Genomic DNA, 27,396 nt, shown 5'->3' with positions numbered 1-27,396 from the left:
ACACTTTAAAAATGTATATAGCATAAAATATGGTAATCCTGCCCTATTTGCTTGCCCAATTCTCTTTTAAACACACACACAAGCACCCCATGACCTTTTTGCATATTCAGCTGTTTTCTCTCAAGAAATAACTTGTATCTCAACCATCACAGGTCAAATGATCAGATTAAAAGTCACAGTGATGGACCATAAAGGCCAGCTCAACTTCCTCTCCAATACCGAATTACACTCTATGTTTCAGATGGAGCAAAACTCCCCCATCTCCATTTCATGTCACTAACACACTTCTGCTTCTCTTTCATGGTTTGTTGATAATTTTAATGAGTTTTTGGCTCAAACAGCACAGTCTGCTGACAGAAAGTGAGAGCGGCCTGAATTTCCCGGAATACCGGATACTTATGTGGCCTTATGTTTTACCTGTTTATGATCAGATAGCAGCCAGGGCAGTGAAATACAGCAAATCGGGCCTCTTTCACTGCAAAAGTGAACATAGACCAGCGCTGTTGTAGAAAAAGCATTTGTAGACAGTTGAAAAGGGATTTTCATTACAAGCAGTTACACAGGTATGGCACGTAAAACTGTAGGTTTGCCCAAAGGCCAAATAGCTAGGGAGACAGATTGTTTGGAGACATGAAAAATGCCTTAGGAAAAAATGACTTAAGGTTGATTGTTGCGGTAATAATGTGCAAATATTCACAGTAAGATGCTTTTGCATTAACTGGATGTATTTGCATTAATGTGTAACTGGGTATATATTCCTATGTTGTGAAATGTGCTTGAAAACAGGACCATGTGTGCCCCCAATTAAGCAAGGGACAAGCCAACAAGCATGACAGCATTCCTCTGTCTAACACCACAGACCCTGACACATGGGTGTGAAAATGTTTGAGGGTAACCTACATTGCTGCAGGTTTTTTTTTTTTTTTTTGGGGGGGGGGCATATTTGCATATTACAGTTTCTCTATTTGGGCTAATTATCAATGTATACTTGTGGTATTTTGAAAAGCAGGTTGTAGGGACGATGTCCTCTGAGTCCCAGGGCCTGCATTTCCCATCTGTAAGCAGCAGCAGCAGCAGCAGCTCACCGATTCCTTCTCCAGGCGACCCTCAGTCCTTCGACCATCTAGGGTTGCCCTGCATTCAGATGCCAGAATCACAGGTATTAATCATTGCATTTTGGGATTTGTTTTCATTTTTCAATCAATTTTGTATTACTTTGTTTTGAATTACGTCATTTTATAGACTTGTTTTTTTATTCTTTTTACAGAACTATCAACCAGTCAATAAACAGGTAGGTAATAGACAGACCATGAATGAATAAATAAGATGTTTTATCTTTCTACTTACATTGAAATACAAAGTAGATAGATAGATAAATAGATAGATAGATAGATAGATAGATAGATAGATAGATAGATAGATAGATAGATAGATAGATAGATAGATAGATAGATAGATAGATAGATAGATAGATAGATAGATAGATGTTGAAAATGTTTTGGAAAAATGACATATAAGGTAATCTATCTTCTGTATGTGAATCCAGATGAAACTGTCTGATAAGTCCAGACTGTTCTGTAGTTGCCGCTTTTTAAAAACTGCTGCTCACCAGCTGCTCTGATTATGACACTGTGTCATAATTATTACGGTTTGATGAGGACACGAACCCCTGCACAAGGCACTATTCAAGGACACAAGACCCCAGGGCAGAAATAGAAGTATTTCATCCTGCCTTTTCGTCAAATCCTTTTGATTTAATATTAATTAATTATGGCCCCCAGGGAAGGCAGTATGTCACATTAAATGCTTTTATGGACTCTTTAGCAGATGAAAGATCTTTACGTGCTACTGCATTTCCTCTTGGAAAACTGCTTGATGTTAGAGTGCATTAATTAGAAATGAAACTGCAGTGCGGCTTTACACAGAATATGTTTCACATATATTGATACCATAAAATTTTAGGTTGTATGAAATGTCTTATTGATGCAGGTTTGATAGAGGTTTTTACATGATTTTGTTGTTTAATCTATAGTGTCACCAGAGCAATGTTGGAGAAGGGTTTGCACCGTACTCCCAAAGAGAAAGTGTTCCCTACAGGCAGAAGAGTGCTGAGCGCTGTCGTAGACACAGTGTAGATGGAAGCCCTGTTGGACAAGAATCTGGCCTAATGGAGAACAATCACTACCATCCATACAGGCGTCAGTTCAGCGAAGGAGCCATCAGTGAGGTTCAAACCTTCAGTTGTTTTAGAAGAGCTGGATTGGTTGGAAAACTCACCACAACTGATGGAATGGAAGAACAATCCTCTTGGACTCCACTGAACACTGATGTGGAGACCACCAGTGTCATGGTGAGAATGAGGGACTTTTTAACACAAAAAAATTAAGATTTCTTGTTCAGGTGAAAAAAATATGATTTTTCCACAAAATATTATTTTAAGCCATTTTCATGTTAAATGAGAAATTAAGTAGACTGTAAATTGTAGCTTTAGAATTATTTGATTTGATTCAACATAAAAGTTATTACACATTAACATTTAGGCTACAATGGCCTAACATAAACTATGAAACATAAAAATGATTTGCGAAACATCTCAGTATTTTTTGTTCATACAATGAAAGTCATTGGTAACAAAACAGCCTTGTTACCAACAGTCTTCAAAATACCTTCTTTCATGTTCCACAAAAGAAAGTAAATCATTCAGGTTTGAGTAAATGATGACAGAATTTTATTTTTAATTTATTATTATTATTATTATTATTATTATTATTTATTTTATTAAATGATGCTCTAAATAAGAAACTAAATCTGCCAGCAGGTGGCGGTAAATGTCTTTATGAGTCATTCATTCGAACGTCTTATTCATTCAGGAATTAAGTAAATGGCTCTCTTTATGAATTGGCCTTTGATTCATTGATTCACATGATTCGTTCAAAACGCAGATTGATATAGAAACCAAACAACGCTGTGGTACTTGGAGATGCGAAACAATTCTGCTATGGCCCTGCATCAGATTAGTAAAGGCAACTGTGTGAAATGTAAGATGACGTACATATTTGGGGGCAGGGCCAGTGAATTAACTGTGTTTAAGTATTTTAATTGCGTTATTTTTTGATAACTAAGTTAACGTGTTAAACTGACAGTCCTACTAAAGTCAAGATAACCTACATGGCATGAAAGCTCTTTTAAATTCTTGCCAGGGGCAAAAGACATGGAAAGGAGAAAAGCCAGGCAGATGTGCAAGCAGATGTCCTTATTACACTTTCTAAAGACACATTAATATATGATATGTCAGCATTAAGTAGATCCTGGTCTTTTCTTGGGGCAGGGAACTCAACAACCCTACAATGAGCCTCAGATGAGCTCTGAAGAACCTCCCAGCTACACGTCAGTGAACCATCAGACATACAGTCCCATCAGTCCTCAACAACATCAGGTACACCTGATAGTGACAGAGTGAAAGAATGTGTGATATACTGGTTATTTAAACTAACATTCAAAGGTTTTGGGTTAATAGAATTTTCTATCTTTATGAGAAGTCTCATATCTCACCAAATCAATACAGTACAGAAAAAACTGTAAGATTGTGAAATATTATCATGTGTTTTCTATTTAGAAATATTTAAAAATGTAATTTATTCTTGCAATGGCAAAGCTGGATTTTCAGCACCCATTATTCCAGTCATGAGTGTCACATGATCCTTTAGAAATCATGTTTAATTGATGCTTAAGAAACATTTCTTATTAACAATATTGAAAGCTGTTGCATTAAATCTTTGTGGAAACCATGGTGTTATTTCATGTTTTTTTTTTTTGAAAAAAATTAATTTATTTGAAATAAATTTCTTGGTAACATTATAAAAGTCTTTAGTGTCACTTTTGATCATTTTAATGCATCATTCTTGATGAAAACAATTTAAAAACGCATCCTGCACTTTTAAACTGTAATGTATGACTATTTATAAATTATAAGGAAGTCAGTATGACTGCTGTATTAGCCTTGGCATGTGTAAGGTAGAAATGATCAAATGGTTTTGGATGCATGTTCACAGTCAAAACATTGGCAGGAAATTCTGTTACATCTTTAGACTGACAAATAACAAAGACTCACTCTTGTTCAATATGGGTGTAGTATGTAATTTTTTTTTTTTACTACTAATAACCACACTATTGTTTTTTATGTGTATGTCTGTCTCTAGTTTTACTCTTCAAGAGGAATAGACACTGTTTCACATTACTATAACCAAAGCCTCTCATCAAAAACATCTCAAGACAATTCTGTCCAGACACTCTTCCCTAAACCTGTCTACTCTTACAGGTACGTCTGCGCACTTCAACTCTTCTATCCTGGTAAACGCAGGCATCTTTTCAAAGCAGCTCTTTCTTTAAAACATCTGTTCACTGTCATCTGAAACCTGTTAGCTCTAAATAGTCTCAGGGCCCAACATATTATACAAGTTTGTTTTAGTCAGACTGTCAGTCTGTGCATTAGTAATGGAGATTTTTCAGTGATTCTTTCTGTAGGTTACATATAGTTATACAGTAGGTGGTGATAAGTGACAGTACAATGAGTAAGTCACTGAATTAATTTAAATTTAAATTTAAATTCCATTCAGGAACAAAACATTTACAGTACAACCTAACTGCCATTCTATTTAAAATTATTTTACTATTCTTTTTAAAAACTAAATTGCAGACAGCGAAACTATGTAACCAGCAGTCTGTAATAAAACGATTTGATTCCTATCATTATTCATGTGAATGTACTGTCATTTTGGATAAAATTGCCCGCCAGATGCATAAAAATGTAACTTACACCACATCCAAACAAATCAAAATAAACCAATGCATCACAGTTTGATTGGTAATGTTCATTGTTGAACATTTCTTTTCAGTATTCTCATCTTCCTGGCTCTGAGGAATAGCAAAACAGGCAGTCTACCAGTAAGTGAGATCTACAGCTTCATGACAGAGCATTTCCCCTACTTTAAGGTAAACTGCACTACCGCATCTCAGAATAATTTTTACATCTAATATACTTTGATCTACAGTGATACCTTGGATCCCGACAGAAGCCTGTGCATGATTAATGTAACAAATACAGAATGCAATCAGAGTTATTTACCAGGAGTAATTTCCTCAGGCTTTGTGGAAAATGCCTGTTGTGGCATGATCTTTATTTACCTGATGGTTTGGTTCACCCTCCTCTTGAAGCTGTGCTGGTAAAGGGATTTACAGTGTGACATTATTTTGGCTCATCATTAGGTAAACATGCAGATCCAGTGTTGATTTCACTGAGGGAAGGGCTGTAAGTTATAAAGATGATGGGGTTTCTGTGAACACCTTAGAATATTCTAGAAACCAACTTGACAACCTCTTCACAATGCCATAATGAACCACTATTTTGTTATTCCTCAGACAGCACCTGATGGCTGGAAGAATTCTGTCAGACACAACCTCTCTTTGAACAAATGCTTTGAGAAAGTGGAGAACAAGAATGGGAACTCTTCTCGAAAGGGCTGCCTGTGGGCTCTGAACCCAGCGAAGGTAGAAAAGATGCAGGAGGAACTTCACAAGTGGAGACGTAAAGATCCCCTGACTGTCCGGAGGAGCATGGCCCGACCAGGTGCGCAAAGGGGTCAGATGCCAATAGGCAAATACTGTCATATTCAAGGTCATATTTGTTGGTCTGAACATTAAATGTGCAATCAATTTCCCAGATTACCCAAATTCACCTATGCATGATGATTATTTTAAATGCGTGTGCTCCTATCTTTTTATATAAAAAAATATATATATATTTTAATGCTAAAATGTTTACAAATGTTCAGAATAGACAAAGAAAGACAAAGTATTAAATATATTTCCTTTAGCAAAATACAAAGAGATCCACATCCAGGTACTTGCATAGTAAGCAAAATAAAAAGCCATTAGATGTCTTCATGAATTATTCAAACAGTCCAAAATATAAAAATAATTGTTTTTTTTTTAAGTATGCAGAGGTATATTTTTTAAAAGCTAGGTAAATATATCACTGTTGAACAAATAAAAATAAAAAGGACATGAAAGCAAAACTAATAATTACAGAAATTGAGAAAAATCTATATCTTCATTAAGACCAGGATACGAGAGAGCATTCAATTTATTGAAACTGTCTAATTAAGAAACTTTCTCCATAGAATAGTATTTCGATCAGTAGGTTTTCTATAGACAGAAGTATGTCGATTCCCTTATGCATCCTTACTGATGGTTAAATAATATATATATATATATATATGTGTGTGTGTGTGTGTGTGTGTGTGTGTTGTATGTTTTTTAAATGTTAAAGTGTTGTTATACATGCTCACAAAGACTGCATTTATTTGATTGAAAAATAAAGTAAAAACATTGATAATGTAAAGTAACAATTTAAATTGACTGTTTACTATTTCAATATATTTTATAATGGAATTTATTTCTGTAAAGGCAAAGGTGAATTTTCAGCAGGCATTTCTCCAGTCTTCAGTGTCACATGCTCCTTCAGAAATCATTCTAATATGCTGATTTGGTGCTCAAGAAATATTTTTTTATGATTAATGTTGAAACATGTTGTGCAGCTTAACATTTTTGGGGAAACTGTGATGCATTCAGTTACATTTGATATTCAGTTCAATAGAACAACATTTATTTGAGTCATCAATCTTCGTAACATTGTCATTTTTTATCAATTTAATGCATCCTTGCTGAATAAAAATATTAATAAATAAAAAAAAACTACTGACCCCAGATGTTTTAGATATTACACAATATTGCTTGTTTATATGGTAAAATATATATTTATATAATGTATATTAAAAAATATTTATTTATGCTCATTGTTTTAGAGGAACTGGAACGTCTTCTTGGGGAGAGACCTGAAAAATTGAAGTCTCTTGGAGCTCACTTTAGTCTACCAAGCAGCCATACACATTCTCAACCTTTAAGAGTTGCCATGCATCCAGCCTACAGCCACCAACCTGTCCATGACACAAGCTTCCCGCATCAGCAGTCTCTCTACAACCTTTTACCCTCTCAAACTGTCATCCCACCTCCCCCCTACTTATCCCCTGGTCCTTTATCTTTCTCATACTACCCCCCTGTCACCCATCAGCCCAGTGCCGGACATCCCTCCAGTCCCAGGACAGGCTGCTTGGATTCCCCCTTACCAGCACACACCCCACCGAGCTACAGCACCGCCCTGCAGGCTGGTCACAGCGCTACAGCAAGCATGCAGGAGCTTCTGCTGGATGGAGAAACCAGTAATGATGTCGATGCATTAAATCCCAGCCTCACAGATCTACAAATACATGGTAAGATCGGGTTTGAAACATTGGGCACGTTTGCAGAGGTCGAGCTGCTTCGTTGTTCACGACTTGTTGTCTGTCTTTGTTTAAAGGGAATCTTTGGGAGGAGCTAAGGAACGACAGCCTCGCTCCGGATACTCTGGTAGTCATGGACGGTCTTAATCAAAACCGGGATAGTGTGGGGGTCTGTGGGGGTTTAGCAGAGACTGATGCTGGGATGCAAGGCAGTATTTCTGAGCTTTATCTCAGCGGGCTCTACACAACCCCTATTCCTCTGCTTTGAGAAAAACTAAAAACAAATAAACCCGGCGTCATCTTTGCTGTTCAAAATAGAAAAAAAGTTAATATTTTTGAATGCCTAAAAGTATGATTTCTGTGCTAAATGGTGTGTTTGAGTTATACAAATGACGTTAATTTGAATGTTTTTATTGCTTAAATGCAGTATAAATGTCAAATCCCACTAAACCAGTTTTTCTACACTGAAAAATTCAGTCTAGAAATTATTTTTACTTCGAAATTGCTAGGACATTTCACAATTAGTTAGCGACAAAGCAGGTAACAATTTAGTAGAAAAACTAACATACTCCAGTAATCTTTATTTTAGTTACAACCTTTTTGACTCAGAGACCCCCATTATCTAGAAGAATATTTTAAGATGCCATGGCTTTTCCTGATATACTAGATAATGGTTAAAGATAAGTATTTTTTACTCACAATTTCTACCTGATAAAATATTCTAGACCTTGGCATAACTAAAAAAAAAATATAGAATTCCCATGAAGTTATAAGATTTCATTAATTCACATAATTTTTGTGTTTTGGGACGTTGAATTAAAATAAGAAATATATATTTTATTTGTTAGCTTATTTTAATGCTTGTGTTAATCTTAAATCATTCTGAGGTTCCCTTATAAGTTTGTGGAGTCCCCCTTAGTGGGCTCTAAAATAATTCCATTGGTATTTTTGGAAATTCCAAAAAGTTCTGTAAGCATTTAATGCTCAAAATCACTTGAATGTGGCCTAAATAAAATCGTCTTATATTGTTTGTGGAAATTCAACAATATATTAATATTTAGTTGCTTTTGTGTGTTTTTAAGTGTAAAAGTGTTTGAATTAGTAATATTTAAATAAGGTGTTCTAGACTTATATAATTAGTATTGATTGTTGCATTTGCCATGGCATCCACTGGGGGATGTGGTTGCCTCTTTTATACTTGCCATAGCAACACACACTGAAAGCACTATAACAAAGTAAATCAGATCTCCTGAATTGCAGGATTTTACTAAGCATAGGTCACAGTTATTTTTGTTTGTCAAAATTCTTTAAAAGTTTCATAATACACCTGAGGTGGGCTCATCTGATCTATTGCACTACCATAACATAATCTTTAATCTGATGCATAAACGATCAAGGCATTTGTGTTATAATAATAGACTTTATACAGCAGATCAATGCATTTTGCTGTATTGGAACGGATTTGAACATGTAGCATATAGCAATGTGTATTACTGTAAATTATTATTATTTTTTGCCCTTGGTTGTATCATATATTACTCTTTTCTACAGAACAATTAAGTTTGCAGTCAGTCAGTTTTTTTTTTTTATAAATCAAAGTTTTTATTCAGCAAGAATTTTGATTGTATTGATCAAAACCTTTTACATGGTTACGAAAAATGTATTTCAAATTATTATTTTTTTCAATTTATCTTTATCAATTTATATATATAAAAAAAAAAGTTTTGTCAGTGTTAATAATAATAAATGTTTCTTGGGCAAAATTACATTTTAAAATGTATTCAAATAGAAATAATATTTCACAATATTACTGTTTTTACTATAATTGTGAAAAGAAATGCAGCCTTGGACAGCATAAGGGATTTATTATTAAATATTCTTACCAGTCTCAAACCTTCGGATGAAATTGTAGTTAAATATTGTTTTATATGAACGAAACCACTATGGAGGAGTTTTATGTGTAAAAAAAAAATGAATTAAATCAAACTTATCATAATTTAAAGAACTATTTTTATTTCTCTCTTTTTTTTGTTAAATCACATGAAACAGATATCTATCACTATCATTTGACAAAATTTGCTATTAAAATATGTGTGACAACATATATATCAATATAAATAAGAGCATATTAATATAAATAACATAGACTTACATCATCGCCCAAATTATGAAGATTCAAAAATTAAAGTGAGAAAAATAAAGCAAAACCAGGCCTATTTGTAGATACCAAAAGGAATCCCTTACTTTATACACTGCATTGGCCACTGTATCTTTAACCAAATCAACGTGATGCTCTTTTTATGCTTTAGAAGCCTTGAGCGAAATCACTGTATAAACAGTTGTTTAAAATTATTTGGCTTTGGGCTTTGAAAAACATAAAAAACAGAGCTTGCAACGAATGCACATGTGCACAGGCACACTCATATCCTCGAAGAGACAGTTTTCACATTTACACGATCCTAAGGAAATTGGTAGTACAAAGTAGTACTGGCCCATTTTGAGCAACATTCTTTCTTTCTCACACACACACATACATACATATCCTGAGATTGGGGTGTTTTTTTGTTTGTTTTAACCGAATGCATCATCACATATAAGATTAGATGACACTTTCAGTAGATGTTCCTCTGCCGGTCCACTGCAAATCAGTGCAAAAGGTGAGAATGACTTCCTACGGTCCGCCGTTGTACGAATAATCTGCCTTACTGTGCATCACAAGCTTGTTGTCCACAAAGTAAAAGCTGTCAGATTGCGTCTCATAAGGGTGAAGGATCATTTCACGCACTATGGAGGGATACAAAAACACAGTGCCACAGATTAGGTCCACCCAAAAGATCACAAACTGATTAACAGCAAACAGTTGATAAAAACATTTAGAGCTTACTTATATCTTCAGACAGTGGTGGGAACTCATAGATGTGTTCACAGGTGTTCTTACTGCTCGGGATGCAGAAACCAAACTCAAAGTCAAAGCTTTTCAGCAGCTGCCCACGGAAATAGTGCCTCTCGATCATTCGGAAGTTGTTGATGGGAACATCGCCTACAGTGAACTCCACCCTGTGGAGGTGGGAAAGGACACATTTAAGGGGACATGAAGATTTTTCTTATTATTATCAATGGTGAAAACAGTTGTGCTGCTTAATATTTTAATATCTTTATCTCACAATTGCTTTACTAAACCAATCAATTTTTTAATACATTTTTCTCTTATCATTAGTTATCTTTGATTATTCTTGTGTGTAGGACTAATGGTATCATATTTTCTTCTCATTACTGCCTTTGAAAATGGTTCACATGTTACAGTACAGTAACCTGTATGTTTTTTAAAGTATAACCCATTTATCTCATATCAAGAAATAGTTGATACATCATAATATGACCCCTTTAAAGGTCAAGTCAAACAGATTTAACTGTGATTTCAGGCTAATTTTAGGTTGCAATTAAGATCAAGTGTAATCCTGACACTGATTACACTTACGTGGCGCCAACCTGGCGTAGTCGGAGAAAAGCGGGGGTGAACTGGTAACGCACAAAGCGCCCGGCATTCTGGTCAAAGTCCGTCCTGCCCTCCCCACTCTCTGTGAATCAGAAAGGGGTTGGCATTACCGAACAAGCCTTTGAAGGGCTCTTGTGCAGCGTATTGCATCTAAATGGAAATCAGGGCTTTATAGGAAAAAAAAATCTAAAAGAGCCTAGGATTTAAATGTGCAGTCTGTGTAGGTGGAGTGAGGAAGTGAATTTGAGAGGTCTGCTGGCTCCTTGCCTACCTGTTGTAGGGGGTTTGGTGATCTCAAAAAGAACCGTGCCTGTCTCCATGTCTCGGATTTTGAACCTGGTGAAGTCGATCTTGTGTATGTTCTGCTCTGGACCACAGAGGTAATCTGTGGGAACAAAAACAAACCAGGATGTGCCGTTAGTTCTGACTCTCATTAGGTCATCATTTGTAAGATAATGAAATAGGAAGGGATCATTAACACAATGTGAGTCTCTCCAGACTTGTCGTAACATTTCAAAATATAAAGCCAATCACTTTTAACACTGGTTATGTGTGTGTGACATAGGTCACATGCATCAAAGACATGCCTCAGGGCTGAGAGCCGTACCCTTGAGTGACACACTGCAGGGACAAAAAGAGCTATTTCTGTTCTCTCTGATGTTGTGTGGAAATGACATTGATGACGACCATACACCTTCTCGATTCATTACCTGCCTGCAGGGACTGATACTGTTTGGAAATACTGTCAGAACAACAGGAAAAGAGATATACTGACAGACAAACATTAATAAACATATGCCTATTGATTCAAAATTGAAGCTGTCTTTAACAGTATGATTGTGCTGTTTTATGTAAAAAATGGCAGATGGTTTGTGGTTTGCTTTAGTAATAATGTGCTGTATTATAATGACAATAATATAGTAGTGTGTATTCATTTATATGTATATCAGAGGGCTGCCTTTGTACTTTTGACTTTTATAATGGCTGTTCATGTTTATTAATTATTATTATATACTAAGTAATATTTTATGTAACAGTAGTAATTATTTAATGATATTATTTTGTATTGGGAAACAGTGTGTATGTGTTTGTGACAGTGATTTTAGTTACATTATTCTGCCATTAGATGGAGACAAGTGACTGTTTTATGAGTGAGTCAGCAGTAAAGACATTTATATTTAAAGAAACTGAAACAGGGGTGGAAACAAGATAATATTTTTGCTTTCGACAACACATTTTAAGATGCGGCCAACAAATGCACTGAGCAATGCTGTCATCGGAAATCATTAAAAGATGAAAGGATAGTACAACAAAGATAGCGCTTTCCTCAGTGGACGTTCAAACTAATGTTTTATTGTGAATATGAGATTGAGCTGAAGAATGAATGATGTATCAGATGCACACTTGCTTAGTCCATCTCTCATCATACTCATACATAGTGAGCTTTTAAAACAGCTTTCAATGAAGCAACTCAATGTTCGTTTGTTACTAGTTCTAAAGTGATGTTTTGGAATTAGTACTGGAGGGCTGAGCACACCTGTCTATAGTATAAATGTCAACTGATTTTGAGTCTTTAGATTAAAATTTTATGGCAACCCATGAGCATAGCATTCCTCCCTGGACCCCAGTTTAAAAATCTAATGCAATGACAGTGCAACTTAACTGTCCAAATACTATATGTGGTGATTTATTTGTGGCCTGCAGTTAATGACTAGGGTCAGTCCAGTCTTATCATGTGTCCCTCTTTCCTCATGCCAGACTCCCAGAGGAGGCACATGAGGTGCGAGGAGCAGCTGTGTCAGCCCTCTTCTCCCTAGGATGGATTATACTTAAGAAGCTTACATTGTTCACCATCACATGGCACAGATTGGGAGATGCTAAGGGGATAACTTTTGAGAGGTCCATCTCTGCTAGGATGACACTGAAATGAGCTCCCCACTACAGGCTGAGTATATCACTTCCTTCCCGTGGGACAGTGCAGACGTCCCACCTATCCTTTACCCAAGCTTCCTGTTAGTTAACAGATGGGCAACACTGGATTTAGCCAATCACTTGAGATATTTATAGCTTGTCTGTTTCAGAAGTCTGCCAAGCTGAGAAAGGGAAGGCAAAATACTTACATCTGTTCAGGCTGTTTTTAAACTGGCTGTTGTGGTTTATCAATGAAATAACCATTTCATACAAACATGAAAATAATTATGCAGATAGAATGTTAGTGTTAAGCAATCAAGCATCGATTATTCATTAAAAAAAAGTAATATATAAAAAAAAATATATATAAAAAATGTCCTACGGAATTAGTCGTTTTCAAATATGTCCCGATGAGATTGACACATTCGCACAAGAGCCGATTCAGAGCGGATCACTGAAACTTGAATAGACAAGAAACAGATACTTTGCATATTTCTCCGTTTTTTTACTGCACTTGCTTATACCACAAAACTTGCTTGTTATATCAACAATTTTATAGCTCTCAATAAATGGTTCAGGGAAATGTTTTGCTATGTTTACTTCACCTCATGAATTGGCACACGTTGGGACCAATCTACTGTACATGTGCTAACACTGCTGTGTGTGAGTGCAAAAATACAAATAGTCAGTGAAGAAGTAAAGAGTTACTACAGATGATCACAGTTCATGTCAACATAAATAAGAGTGCATACTTTTAAGTGTAAATCTCTATAATTTAAACTTTATTTAGTGAGTTGTATGCTTTAAAATCAAAAAGATAATCTGGACACAACACAGTATTTTTAACATTAAATTAGCTGATAAAACAAACAAATAAACAAAAAAATACTGTTATCTAGTTATATAGTTCTATAACAACATTTTCATGCTGCAGGCGTCATAAGTGTAGTCAATTATTTTTTAATATTGATAAGGTAAAATATTAATATAACAACAAAATAATATATAATATTTTTATGGTGAATGCATGATTATAAGTGTAGTCAATCATAAATATGTTTGGCTGATACATTTTTAGAATAAATATCTAGTTTTCATAACTTAGTTTTCATGATGGAGGCCTCATTATTAGTGTAAATTGTTTTGATTTTAAAGCCCAGTGGTCCAATATCAGGACATTTGCCTGAAAAACCTCACATCAAGTGGGCAAAGCTCCTGGTTTGTTTATAAAGCATCTGCTTTATTTGTGAACTATAAAAAAGTGAAAATGTGCTATTGTTACTTTAGTTATTTCTGCTCGTTCCTTAAAGATTTATTTGCTTCTGTAACCTAACATAGCCAAGTCAATTAATTTATATAAAGCTGTATCTGTGTGATTGTTAGATTCTGTGACAAAGCGTCAAATGTGTGCAAATCATTATCAAGATAGAAATATTCAGAGCAATGTGGCAGTCAAGTGTCAGTGTATCTTTCTTTCCAAGCCACCAAGGAGCCTCGCTTCACTGCTTCTAATGCTGTCACCTAGCAACATATCTTCTGAATCCAATCCAGGATAACTACCACCTGTTATTTTTGGGTAAACAAAAGGAACGGCTGCATATAACAAACACAGATTATGTTCGATCAAGCGTTCATTTACAAGACCACACAGGTTCATTTAGATTTATGAGGCATAATGTGCGTATCTAAACACCATATAATTCATCCTTTATTAGGTTTCCAAACACTCTAAGAAAAGTGCCAATCGGAGCAATTAAACCAAAGTTAGAAGGATGTAGCCATTTGCTAAAATGTCAACCCATTTCCCTAATGAAATCGCAACATATATACAATTTTATCACTTAAATATACTCTGCATTCTTGTTTATAACAGTAACATGAGTTGAAATCTCCACTTTCCTAAGAACAGAAGCCTGTATCCTTAATCAAGAGCAGCTTTTATTTTTAAAGCGCTAAGCCAAGTGATTAGCCAGACATTGTTTTTTTTTTTTTTTTTTTTTATAAAAGAGAGTGATTTCTCAGCACTCCTCTTCCACGCATTTGTGCATATATTTATTCAAATAGATGTTTCAAAGCTCAGGATAAGAATACACTGTTTATTTTGTCAACCACAAACCCTTCACATTTCAGAGCTAATGACTGACAACAAGTGATGACAAAGATGAGACAGAGTAGCTATTATTTCCACGTGAAATATTCTTTATGGGCTGTGAGAAGTCATGAGATAAGGGTAACAGTAATGCAAATGTCTTAAGTTGGGACAGTGCCAGTGTTGTAAAAACTGTTAATGATCTGAAATCTGTAGAAACTGAGCATTTACATTTAACATATCTGGTCTTCACTCAGTTATCTTTGTTTAAGTGCCAGATAGAGTTGCTTGCATGTTGGAGCAATGAGCAAGAACAGCCAGAGAACAGCTCAAAGCAAAAATGAGTCAACCAGCCATACTAAAGCTTAGCATCTGAGTTCATGGTGAAGTGATACATTCAAAAATTATAATATACAGGACCAACAAGGTCCTTTTTAATTGTAATTTAACGGTAAGCTAACTAGTGAAGAAGAAGCAGTCCCTGAATGAGTAAATCAGAATATAATTTGTCAGATCAAATTCTAACACTCTGCATTATGAATCACCATCAAATCAGGATCAGATTAACTAGCTGAAATAAAGTTTTTATTGGATATTTTTAGCTTTTATAGATTTTATTTCAAGTAATACTGTAATGGAATTTGAGTTAACTGTAATAACCCTACCACATGTTTAAGTGTTTACTACAGTACTTACAGTACTTAAACAGCAATTCAAGTAAATACTGAAGCCTGTTTTGAGGAAACCTTCCCAGACAGTATGAGCTTCAGCAAGAGTAATAACTCTGTAATCTCACATGGACATAAAAACCTTCATTAAAAATAAATAATGGATGCACATGATCCCCTAATCATATAAGATAGGCTATATTTAGATTCTGGAAAATTTGATTTTTGCAAAACAATCACACATGAAAAACAGTTAGGCTATCTCAGTTAACGGATAGGACTATGTAACTTTTGTATTTAATTACTTTTTTTTTTTACAGACTTTTTAGAGGTCCTTTAAATTTTGCCATATGTGTTGTTGATTAAAACAAAAAATAACTAGCCTATATTTCATACCTTTTTTCTTTCTTTCTTTTTTCTTTCAGACTATTTTATGAAATGCCACTGATTACAACTCAAAGTGATATCTTTGACTAGATGTTTTCATATGAACAGCCATTCATTAACTAGCCTACGTCAGATTAATACACAGTGATTACGTGTTTTGATTCACTAAAAAGAACCGGCTCAAAAGAGTCATTCATTCGCAACGCTGATGAACAGTCATGATGAAGGAATCACTCTCCGAGTATTTTACCACGGTGATCCGTCGCTTCGACCATACATAATGGATATATTTCTGAATTCTTAGCCCATTCATCAGTCACTCTCAGTCAGTAGGTTACATGGAAATGTCATTTCGTCCACAGTGTTGTTTATTTGCCAAGGAAGAGCCGAATAAACCATATCACTGGGTTGGCTCGGCCAAAATGAAGACCATACAAAGACGCAGACGCTAAATGAAATCGTTACATCGAAGTCACATTCTGAATGAAGACTTCCCGTTTTAAATGACGTTCCGTACTTAGAATGTCACAGCGCGATTCTGAATAAAACACAAACCGCGAGACTAAACATGCAGGAGCGAAACCTGAAATTTAGCACTGGTAAATGTGCAGTAAGTTAGCAGAGCAGCTTGTGAGCGGAAGCTTCCTGTTAGAGAGTGATACTGATGTTACTGAACTTACTGTCTGTGATCTTTTGCAGCCCGAGTACATCCTCCGGCGTTATTTCTGTGCTTTTTAACAAAACCTCTTCAGTCGTACACGGGACACCCGCGTCGCAGCCTTGCTTGACTTTCATCTCTGCGATACGATGCTGCTGTTCGTGCACGACTTGCAGTCTTCGCAGCAAACCTCTCTGGCAAGGGCCGTTTGTTTGTTTGCTTGCTTCACCTCTGCTGTGTTATTCGTTGTCGTTATTTAACGCAGGCTTTTACGGATACAAGAATAGCGCATTCACCTCCCCCAGCCAGTTAGTCTTCGAAATATATTGAGATATTTTACTCCTTCTTTCCTATAGGGCGAGTGGCTCTCGCTCTGTAATCTGCCTGTCTGTCTGCTGCTGAAGGTATTAAAGCAACCACTTCATGTAAGCGAGCAAAACCCGAGAGAGATGAACAGTATAATTAACTAGCGGAAGGAAGTGGGTAGACGGTTCGAAAGTCACTTCTGTTATAAAGTAGCCTAGTGTTTGCTGTTTCTTTTTTAAATATCAAACACACACACACAGAAATTATCTATCTATCTATCTATCTATCTATCTATCTATCTATCTATCTATCTATCTATCTATCTATCTATCTATCTATCTATCTATCTATCTATCTATCTATCTATCTATCTATCTATCTATTAACCCTTATGAAAATGAATTTTGGTTTTACTACTATTCATGAGTTTGTGTGCCCACACAGTCCACTTTTGATGGTTAATGGTAAACAAACTTGGCTTGCTGTCTTTAATGGAGGCTCGAACCTGAGGCTTCAGCTCAAGTTCAACCCCCACTGCGGTACTACCTGAAAAACAAAAATAGAGGAGGAGATGGGGAGGTGGAGGGATGCCGGAAGAATTGACGCCCTGGGGCCATGCAAGCTCCTCCCCAACATGGCCCTATAGTTAAACCATGGTAACCACAAATTAACCATGGTTTTGCAACACTAAATGAAGCTGAGCCTCAGGTTCGAGCTTCCATTAAGTACGGCAAGCCATGTTTGTTTATTATTAACAATCAGGAATGGATAGGCAGGCAAGATCGTGAACTATAGTTTAACCATGGTATTTGTAGTAAAACTGGTTATACAAATCGTAATCAATACAACAAAAAAACCATGGTTACTATTACAGTTTTACTATAATAAAACCATAGTTAATTTTCCATAAAGGATTTTTTTTCACATATCAACCATCCACTACAAACTAGTGTGTATCAGTTGTTTACATTTTTCTTGTTACCTCATTTATTATGCATGATGAATGATATAAATAATGTATTCATCTAATGCGTTCTCAAGTCTAAACACTGTTAGTATGAGAGCAGAAAAATGAATTAAGGACACTGTACAATAATTGTGCTTTAAAGAGGTTATATGATGTTGCTAAAAATAGCATTATTTTGTGTATTTGGTGTAATGTTATAGTGTTTATGCGGTCTAAGGTTAAAAAAACACATTATTTTCCACATACTGTACATTCTTTTTTTCTTCTCAATGACCCACCTTTCTGAAACATGTCGTTTTTTACATAGCAAATTGGTCTGAAAAGCGAGGTGTGCTCTGATTGGCCAGCTATCCAGTGTGTTGTGATTGGCTGAATGCCTCAAGCGTGTGACGGAAAGTTAACAAAGTAGTTTCGCTATTACAATGAAAAACACAGCTTCTCCAGGATATGGCAACAGTAATAATAAAAGTTACACCTTCTTTCTTTGCTTGAACATTTGGGCAGCGTTTTGCAAATCTTCCCACAACACATGTGGGGCGTGTTAGATCAAGCCGTTTTAGGAGGGCGTGGTTGACTCAACTTTGATAAAGAATATCTCTTTGGATTAGAGACTTTAGTCTTCGCAACTTTACAGATCTTCTATGCACCAAGAGCTTGTAATGTTTCTAAGAGAAAGGAAAACTTGAAATTGCATCATACTGTATGACACCTTTAACATAGTTTATTTTTGTTTATTTATTTTCAAGTAAATGTGTTTTTAGATGCCAGCATCCCTGAGAAAGATAAAGTGTTGCAGGATCTCCTCTATTTCATAAATAAAGGATGACTGAAATCTGTACTGGGAACAACAAGAAAAAAAGCAGTTCTCCTCTTCCCATCCAGCCTGCCATGTTGAGAACCCTGATGGTCACGATACTGGTGGAGCTTCTAGATTCTAGAAGATGTGCTGTGATGATGCAGGAGAAGGTTGAGTATGCTGAAGTGCTGAATTACACCTATTTCTGGTTCAAAGACTATTCCCTGCAGGGTTTAGCAGCTTAATTAGAAATTGATTCTGATTAGCTTCAGGTTTTACTGTGTCCACCTGTCCATGCTGTTTGTCGTTCCTTATGCCATCTCGAAGCAGCCTCTGGGATGCGTGTGCATGTCCCTTACTCTTCGCACAGACTGGATCTGGGGGTGATGTGCGCCCCATTCATTCCAGTGTTTGTAGGATCCAAATTCAAACAGGTACTGATATCCACGGTAGCCTGGATACTGATATCCAACCCACCTAAAGTAGGTCATAGGTCATAGCATATTTTAATTGATAAGATGACATCAAATAGCTACTGTAGGTAATCATCTTTTTGTAATATATAAGAGATGCTAAATCACTTACGTTCCACCATTTACTTGAATGCTGGCGACTCTGTCCTGGAAGCCGTAGCACCACAAACTTGGGATGTCCTCATCAGAAACCTCCATCTTACGACCATCAAAGTTCATGCATTCATACAGGCAGATCCTATGGTCCTGTGGGTCCTGCATGTAAAAAGGCCATTAGTGTGTTACTGTGTTCCTGTGTTGATTGGTTGGGGATGAAGTGGGAAATGGAGTGATGTAACGGTCACCCACCATTCTAACGGGCCGGACAGACATGAGACGATCACAACGGTAGCTGTTGGACCAAGTGTCCCAGCGTGGGTATTCGCCCCTCTCAAGCATGAACATCTCACCGGTCATATCCTGTTGTTCAAAACCTACCCATCTGAAAGATAGTAAAGGGCACATGTACTGTAAATACTCTGTTTAGATCTCATGCATTTACACTATGGAGAAAATTTTGTTTTTATGAAATAGATTTTATGATAAACAGTGCTAGTTAACAGTGGTTTTGTGTGATTGATTAGATGTGGAGTTAACAAATAAAAATGAATTCTCCTTTATAACATTACCATGAAACATTTTGGGTTTGTTATGATTTTTTAAAATGTTTTTCTATTATGCTTAGTGCAGCTTATTTATTTAAAAGAAAGAAAATAAATTAACCAACAAATAAATAAATAAATAAATAATACAACTGTAATAGTATGAAATAGTATTCTAATTCAGATTAATAAATGAAAGATGAATAGCCATTAGTATTACCAGGATTAAAAATTGTAAAATGTAAACAAATTTTTAATAATTTAATTTGGCATTATTTTTTAAGTTATTTAAATGTGCAGTATTTAAACCAATTAAGTAATTTAAAATAACGTATCTATTTCAGCAGTCTTTAGTGTCACGTGATCCTTCAGAAATCATTCTAATAAGCTGATTCGTTTTTAAGAAAGATTTCTTCTTATAATTAGTGTTGAAAGCAGTTCGTCTGCTTAATATTTTTATGGAAACTGTAATATTCAATTCAATTCACTTCAAGTTTATTTGTATAGTGCTTTTTACGATACAATCATTGCAAAGCAACTTTACAGAAAACTTTACGGTCACTTTTGATCAGTTTTAACAAATCTCTTGAAATGAATGTTTCCAAAACATCTGAATGCAGTGTACATAATTTGTGTGTGTAATAATAATAATAATAATAGTAATAATAATAATCACCATCATCATCACCACCCCCATATATTTCTATTTTTCTTTCATCTTATGATTATCATTATTAATATCATGCATATGAATTGTTACATGGGTACTTACGGCCCACACTCCACTCTGATGGAGCCCACACGATTGAAACCCTTGTCACAGATGTTACGACACTCTCCACTCAGCTCCATCATGCGCCCTTGGAAATTCTCATACTCAAACAGATATATCTGTTTAGAGAACACACAGTTAAGTGAAATAATTCAGCAAGTGCATCTTTGACATCACACATGTAATGGCAATATTAGATGAAAAAGTGAGAATCTAGTAAGAACATGTTATAGGGCAGATTGGACTTACTCTGTGGGAGCTCTTTCCTGTGGCATAGCGACTACCCATACTTCCTTGTACAGCAGTGTGTGACATGGCTGAAGCTGTTAATAACAGAAGAGTTATTGAAGTTAAGCTTAAATAAAAGATTGATTCAAGATTAATAATTTGTTGTAATCACACACTATATAGACAATCATCATCAGTGTTGGGAAATCAGTTATGTAATTTTTTTAAAATGGTCTTTTATATAAAGCAATAAGTTTGAATCTTTCTTACTCAAATCAGTGAAATCACAAGAAGTTTATTTAAAGGGTAAAAACTATACTGTGAAATATTATTATAATTTAAAATAACTGTTTACTATCTTATAGTTTTTAATATATATATATATATATATATATATATATATATATATATATATATATATACATATATATTAATGTATTATTTTGATGGCATTACTCCAAATTACTACAGCCATTACCTCAAACTGCAGTGTCACATGGTCCCTCAGATATTATTTTAATATCTAAATAATCTTTACTCAAATCAGGCAAAAACATCTAAATCTATATCTATATCTTTACAGTATGTTCCCCAAACAAGCTTATTTAAAGGACAGCCACTCTGAAATAACAAAAATTGGTTTCTTATTAAATTAGATTTAAAGAAATAAAATAAAAACTGTAATACTGTGAAATGTTATTACAGTAAAAAAAGAGTTTTCGATTTTTATATATTTTCAGTTATAATTTATTCCTGATAGCAAAATTGTCATTGCAGTAGTCTACAATATTATTTATTAGAATTTATTCTAATATTTTATCCTTGTCCTCAAATCAGTCAAATCAATAAAAAAAATCTATTTCTATACATTCACAACAAGCTTATTTAATAGATTACTGAATTTGAAAAAAAACTTTTTTTAAAAATGTTATTACAATTTTCTATTTAAAAATATTTTTTTATATTCTTTATTCCTGTTGGCAAAGCAGCTATTACTGCTGTCCTCAGTGTAACATGTTCCTTCAGAAGTTATCCCAATACCTAGTAATCTTTGTACTCAAATCAGTCAAAAACATATATCGCTATACATTCTCCAATCACAGCAAGCTTATTTAAAGTGTGGCCATTCTCAAATGTCCACCTCCCCAATCAAATCTCACCAAAATTTTGCAGTCAGGCACAGAGCAATGGAATGCAATAGGAGTGCTGGCAGAGGAAAGGATGCCAAGGCCCGAATGTAAAAGGGATCCAGGCTTCGAAAGGGTTTTATATACATATATGCCAGCAGTACGTCTAGAGCAGAATGAGACCAGGCTATTGGCTAAAAGTGATGGGTGTTTGGAGGGGTTTGTAGTGCAGGCTCATCTCTGTGACCCTGCTGACTCTGCTCATTGCTTTGTTTCAGGCCGCGGCTGGATGTCTGATGTCTACCTCCATCAGCAGAAAGTGTGGCTCTCCACAACCCCTATCTCTTCAACTCTCTCTCTCAAACATGCACTCATTCACTCTCTACAGTATAGCAAGCAATGTGCTGACCTCAGTAGACTGGCCACAGACCTCTCCACTGAGATAAAGAGGACTTGTTGTGGTTGTGCGACATTTCAGCAGTTTTATTTGGTGGTTAGTTAAATTTTAATATGTCAATGATTTGGCGATTAAGTTAGGAGTAAAAAACAGATGCACAACATATGCCAGACTATTAAATATTAAACAATTATAAATAGTGATGCATGTAATCACTCAGACAGTCAAAAGCATTTGACAATAAAAACGTTTGTCTCATTGAAGAACCACATTGACACTGAAATGATTAATCTTCTTATTTACTTGAATGCCATCATTCACACTCTTCATTTTACTTAGTCATGCACTTCCTAGTGCGACACTGGGCCCCATCCATGCAGCCTGCTTTGCATAAAGTCAAAGAGGTGGGCAGGACATGGATGTTGAATGGATGTGCTTGTAAGGGCCTATTGTGTATGTATGCATATGTGTGCGAGTATGTAAAGGCAGGTGGAAGTGGGTCTCTGAATCACTCTGTGCCTGTAACTGTGGTGAGAAGAGGGTAGACGAGTCTCAATGCAGGATAAAAATGGACTTTTAATGACAGATAACACTTAAAAACCACCATTCTTTGTCTATCTTTAAGCTTTACTGGTGGTTGTGATGCTTTTACCAACTATTTTCGAAAACCTGGAAGTCACTGTTTCTGTTGTCTTTGGTAGAACAATCTTAAGTCGAAACAGCTTGCTTGTATTTATCCAAGCATGTGTGTTGTGCTGTATGCTCCGGTCATATGTAAAAACATGCATGGAATCATTGTGGCTGGCATCCTCTCCTGTAGCAGATGCCAGTAGGCACGATGTCTCCCTGGCTACGGCAGATGGCATTGTGAGCTGGGTAAAGCCAAAGGCTCAGTCAAAAACAATGAGGCATGGGGCAAAGTGCTGACTCCTGCTTGCCCTGTGGCCAATCTTCCCTTTCTGTCATGCTACATATAAATAGAGCCCTTAGTTGGTGGTCTGGAGACCGTTGTGTGGAACTCCTGAGCGCTTGCAGCTATTTGTTGGGTAGGTCAGGTAAGCCCTTCATGGTTGTCCTTTCAGCCAATGTGGTCATCTTTTAGCATAATTTGCAAACTCAAACGAGGGTTGCACTATCCTGTATACACAATTAAAATCTCAAACATAGCAAGCATATATGTGGGCGGTTTTCACAAAACATGTATGGACACATTTTTTGGATATGTTTTTGACATATTGGCATTTCAGAAAATTTTATGTAAAACAAAATATTAAATTAGAATTAAAATAAATCAATTAAATTATTAAATTACATTAAAATGATTATTATTGGCATTTCAGAAAAAATAAAATGACTTATTGGCATTTCAGAAAATATTAGAATGTATTTAAAATAAAAAAAGATTAAGCATTCTATGCTTTGACAATTTCTTTTTTTTTTTTTTTTATAATGCTTTTGGCTAAATCTGATATAATTTATGCAGTTTGTAAGTTTGTGTATACTTTTTTTAAGGCCTCATGTTTTGGCCATAAACCTGTCTTTTCTATTTCAGTAAACTGTGGTTTTATTCTGTTATGTTTGGAATATATCATCTAAATCAGCGTGTGATTTATTTTGTTAGGTCTAACTTGTTGGAGCAACAAAGGCATTTGGCTGCCATAACTTTCTTGTTCATTATCCCCAGGCTATTTGTACAGATGTCACATATGATATAGAACCCACACATTTTTTTTTTTTTTATTTTTTTGCATATCTCTGTTCTTCAGGTCTATCAGCATTGAGATAACTTCAAGGATGGCTCTGACTAACCCTATGCCACTTGGGCCATGGAAGGCAAGTAAACAATTGATGGCTATGAAATCATGATGCATGATGCTATAGAATGCTTTGAATCCCATCTTTGTTATGTCTATGAATATGTGTATAGCTCACTGTCTATGACCAAGAGAACTTCCAAGGCAAGCGCATGGAGTTCACCTCAGCCTGTCAGAACATCATGGAATGTGGCATGGACAATATCCGCTCTCTGAAGGTGGAGTGTGGCGCGTAAGTCATACACTCACAGACACACACATTTAAAAGAACCCATGTTGTTGTTGTATTATGCCAATTGTCTGTGTGCATGTGTCTATATTTAAACAGCTGGGTGGGCTATGAACACTCCAGTTTCTGTGGGCAGCAGTTCGTCTTGGAAAAAGGTGACTACCCTCGCTGGGAGTCTTGGAGTGGCAGCAATGCCTACCACATTGAGAGGCTAACGTCCTTCCGGCCAATCTGCTCTGCTGTGAGTCTGAAACCATGTCAACTGATCAGTGGTGAAACAGTTTAGCAGTCACTCCAAATAAAATATAAACTCTCCCGTTGTTATGATCTGTGCAGAACCACAAGGAGTCAAAGATAACCGTCTTTGAGCAGGAGAACTTTATTGGACACCAGTGGGAGATAACCGATGACTACCCCTCTCTCCAGTCCATGGGCTGGCCCTCCAACGAGATCGGATCAATGCAGGTGCAAAGTGGGGCGTGAGTACCATACTTGTCTCTCTCTCTACACCAGGCTTGTCCAATCCTGTTCCTGGATGGCCACTGTCCTGCAGAGTTAAGCTACGACCCTAATTAAACACAAACAAACCATTACAAGTATTGCACTAAAAAATCTAATACTTCTCTACTCTATAATATGCACCAAAAAAAAAAAAAAAAGGATGTCTGATTATACAGTATTCAGAAAATAGTAGGTGAAAAGTACCTGGATGACCTACTGTTTCCCAAGAGATTCTGAAGTGCACCTTTGATGGACACATTGCTATCCCATGAGGCCATAGGAGAGGATTTGTCAATGGCAGTAAAACAACACAACTGAAGCTTTAGCTTACATGACCATATTAAGATTAACTTTACCAATATTCATACTTGTGCTGGGAAGATTACTTACAAATTATAGTCTGGACTGATTACAAATTACATGATGACATTAATAGTTACTAATGCAATCTATTAGATTACTAATATATCCTAAATATTTTTTTTATTCATTTTTTTCATTTTAGGGACACCCCTGCAATACACCATTAGATTCAGGTGTTGTAATATTTGAGATGCTTGGAATACTCGGGTCTCAGTTTGCATTTGTCATGTTTTTTCTCACTTCATGTAGCTGGGTTTGTTACCAGTACCCCGGTTACCGTGGTTACCAGTACATCATGGAGTGTGACCACCATGGTGGCAAGTACAAACACTACAGGGAGTGGGGCTCCCACGCTCAGACCTTCCAGGTGCAGTCCCTCCGCCGGGTTCAGCAGTGATGGCAGCTCGCCCAGCTCCCTTCTTCCCTCCCCCACCTCCTACTCTTCCTCCTCCACCTCTTCCTCACCTCCACCCCTTCATTTCGATACCAGCAAGCCCGGCACAGGCTGAACGTCTGGTGCATTTGGTAGATGTTAACAGCATTTTCTTCTTTCTGCGTGCCATCGATTTGAAAGAAGAGTGAGAGGAAGAACTCAAGCAGACTGTGAGCGGCACAGTTGTGCGACTTAAGCTTTGCTCCTCATTGCTGTCATGATGCAGTCTGTGCAAAAGAGATCAATAAAGGAACACTTATGGAAACTACTTATTGTGTTTGTTTGATGCATGTATAGAGTAAGCTTTGTTAAAAGGCCCAAATTCTAATGTCACAAAATTGGAACATCATTACCACCAAAATATCCTAAAACTATTGTTAAAAAGACTTAATGACCAAGGATCTTTGAGTTCTGAGACAAATTAGGATAGGGACAAAAGAGGATGAAAATAAATAAAAGTTAATTTATCAAGGAGTTATTATTTTCACCTATTTTTGGGAGCAGTGTTGATTTTCCGTGCCTGTCACAGGTCATGGTGACATGCAAAAACAATGTACCAAATATTATACATTTTGACAATTCACTTTGAGAAATTTGTGAATTAAAGTTGGATTCAAATGATTTTTACTTTAATCAATTTAATCATCACAATCAGAACCAGTTTTACATTTTGTTTGTCAAGACATAATAATTAATTGTCATATACCAATATATACATATATATATATATATATATATATATATATATATATATATATATATATATATATATATATATATATATATATATATATAGGTCTTGGCTGCTATCTTGGCTGCTATCTTCGAGAAATGCGACATTTCTTCTTGAGATTCACGCCTGACGTAGAGGAACAGCGCCATCCGGCGTTTGTCAGAAGTTAAAGCTCAGGAAGCTGTCGCTTCTATTTAGCAAACTAACAATGTAACAGGCTGGAGAAAGAAGCGGAGCAAAACATGTGCTTTCCTAAACTTGAAAAAATTGCAACGTATAATGTCTGTGCTATTGTCAGTGCGGGTCGGTATGCTTGCTGCATACATAGCTTGCTGATTGTCATACTGTGACAGAATGTCTTCATTTTCTCTGTCAGAGAGATTTGCCAAGTTAAGCCATTGTTCTCTCTTGAATGACCACTGTGGCCATGGCCTTGCCCATGGCTTGAACTGCGCATCTCTGAAGATGCAGTGAAAGATCCATAACAGCACAGTTCTTTTCCCAGTGCATCTGACCTGGCATGGTCTCTCTGTCTGTGGTTCCCTCGTGCTTCAAAAAAACTCCACTATTGTTCCTATACAAAAAAAATAAAAAATAAAAAATTAAATAATGTTTAAATGACTGGCCCGTTGCTCTGACACCCATATTCAGCAAGTGTTTTGAGACACTAAATCTGCTCTGTGCTGCCTGCCTCACTGGATCCGCTACAATTTGCATATCATAGCAACCGTTCTACAGACGATGCTATTGCTTTCACACTAAACACTTCTCTCTCCCTCCTGGAAAATAAGAACACCTATGTAGGAATGCTGTTTGTGCTGTTTACAGGATTGTGGATTTTAGGAAACAGAGCAGAGAACACTTATCGACAAGACACCTGTGGAGTGGGTAAACAGTTTTAAGTTCCTCTGAGTCCACACCAAAGAGGATCTCACATGGTCTACACACACACTGATGCAGTGCTGAAGAAGGCACATCAACACCTCTTCTTCCTGAGACTGCTGAGGAAGCTTGTCATGAGCCCCAACATCCTTAGAACATTCTACACCTGCACTGTGGAGAGCTGCATC

At 36.2% G+C, this 27,396-nt stretch overlaps 4 protein-coding genes across 5 annotated transcripts; 2 read left to right on the top strand and 2 right to left on the bottom strand.

Annotated features, from left to right (window-relative positions):
* The first annotated feature begins 736 nt into the window (after nucleotides 1–736).
* On the top strand, nucleotides 737–7,947 carry LOC113092545 (forkhead box protein N1). Its single transcript, XM_026258152.1, has 8 exons — nucleotides 737–1,159; nucleotides 2,033–2,350; nucleotides 3,329–3,436; nucleotides 4,200–4,318; nucleotides 4,896–4,992; nucleotides 5,419–5,626; nucleotides 6,864–7,328; nucleotides 7,415–7,947. The coding sequence occupies exons 1-8, from the start codon at nucleotides 1,022–1,024 to the stop codon at nucleotides 7,603–7,605; spliced, it is 1,644 nt and encodes a 547-aa protein (XP_026113937.1). The 5' UTR covers nucleotides 737–1,021; the 3' UTR covers nucleotides 7,606–7,947.
* Nucleotides 7,948–9,330: 1,383 nt separating this feature from the next.
* Nucleotides 9,331–17,009, bottom strand: unc119a1 (unc-119 lipid binding chaperone a1). Its single transcript, XM_026258153.1, has 5 exons — nucleotides 16,569–17,009; nucleotides 11,105–11,218; nucleotides 10,816–10,915; nucleotides 10,222–10,394; nucleotides 9,331–10,121 (listed from the first exon to the last, which is right to left on the bottom strand). Exons 1-5 carry the CDS (start codon nucleotides 16,681–16,683, stop codon nucleotides 10,009–10,011), a joined length of 615 nt encoding a protein of 204 aa, XP_026113938.1. The 5' UTR covers nucleotides 16,684–17,009; the 3' UTR covers nucleotides 9,331–10,008.
* Nucleotides 17,010–18,900: 1,891 nt separating this feature from the next.
* crybb1l3 (crystallin, beta B1, like 3) lies at nucleotides 18,901–22,053 on the bottom strand. Its single transcript, XM_026258149.1, has 6 exons — nucleotides 21,890–22,053; nucleotides 20,751–20,824; nucleotides 20,502–20,620; nucleotides 19,437–19,569; nucleotides 19,201–19,343; nucleotides 18,901–19,092 (listed from the first exon to the last, which is right to left on the bottom strand). Exons 2-6 carry the CDS (start codon nucleotides 20,814–20,816, stop codon nucleotides 18,927–18,929), a joined length of 627 nt encoding a protein of 208 aa, XP_026113934.1. The 5' UTR covers nucleotides 20,817–20,824; nucleotides 21,890–22,053; the 3' UTR covers nucleotides 18,901–18,926.
* Nucleotides 22,054–23,206: 1,153 nt separating this feature from the next.
* On the top strand, nucleotides 23,207–25,855 carry LOC113092543 (beta-crystallin A3-like). 2 transcript variants are annotated; one of them, XM_026258150.1, is made up of 6 exons: nucleotides 23,207–23,308; nucleotides 24,020–24,086; nucleotides 24,181–24,299; nucleotides 24,396–24,537; nucleotides 24,633–24,775; nucleotides 25,410–25,855. In XM_026258150.1, exons 2-6 carry the CDS (start codon nucleotides 24,048–24,050, stop codon nucleotides 25,555–25,557), a joined length of 591 nt encoding a protein of 196 aa, XP_026113935.1. In that variant the 5' UTR covers nucleotides 23,207–23,308; nucleotides 24,020–24,047; the 3' UTR covers nucleotides 25,558–25,855. The 2 variants fall into 2 exon arrangements, with proteins under 2 accessions (XP_026113935.1, XP_026113936.1); XM_026258151.1 differs by having other exon boundaries at nucleotides 23,220–23,299.
* Nucleotides 25,856–27,396: the final 1,541 nt, after the last annotated feature.

Source organism: Carassius auratus, unplaced genomic scaffold, assembly GCF_003368295.1.
Source record: "Carassius auratus strain Wakin unplaced genomic scaffold, ASM336829v1 scaf_tig00214653, whole genome shotgun sequence".
NCBI classification, from domain to species: domain Eukaryota; kingdom Metazoa; phylum Chordata; class Actinopteri; order Cypriniformes; family Cyprinidae; genus Carassius; species Carassius auratus.
This window is presented reverse-complemented; position numbering and strand designations above follow the sequence as displayed.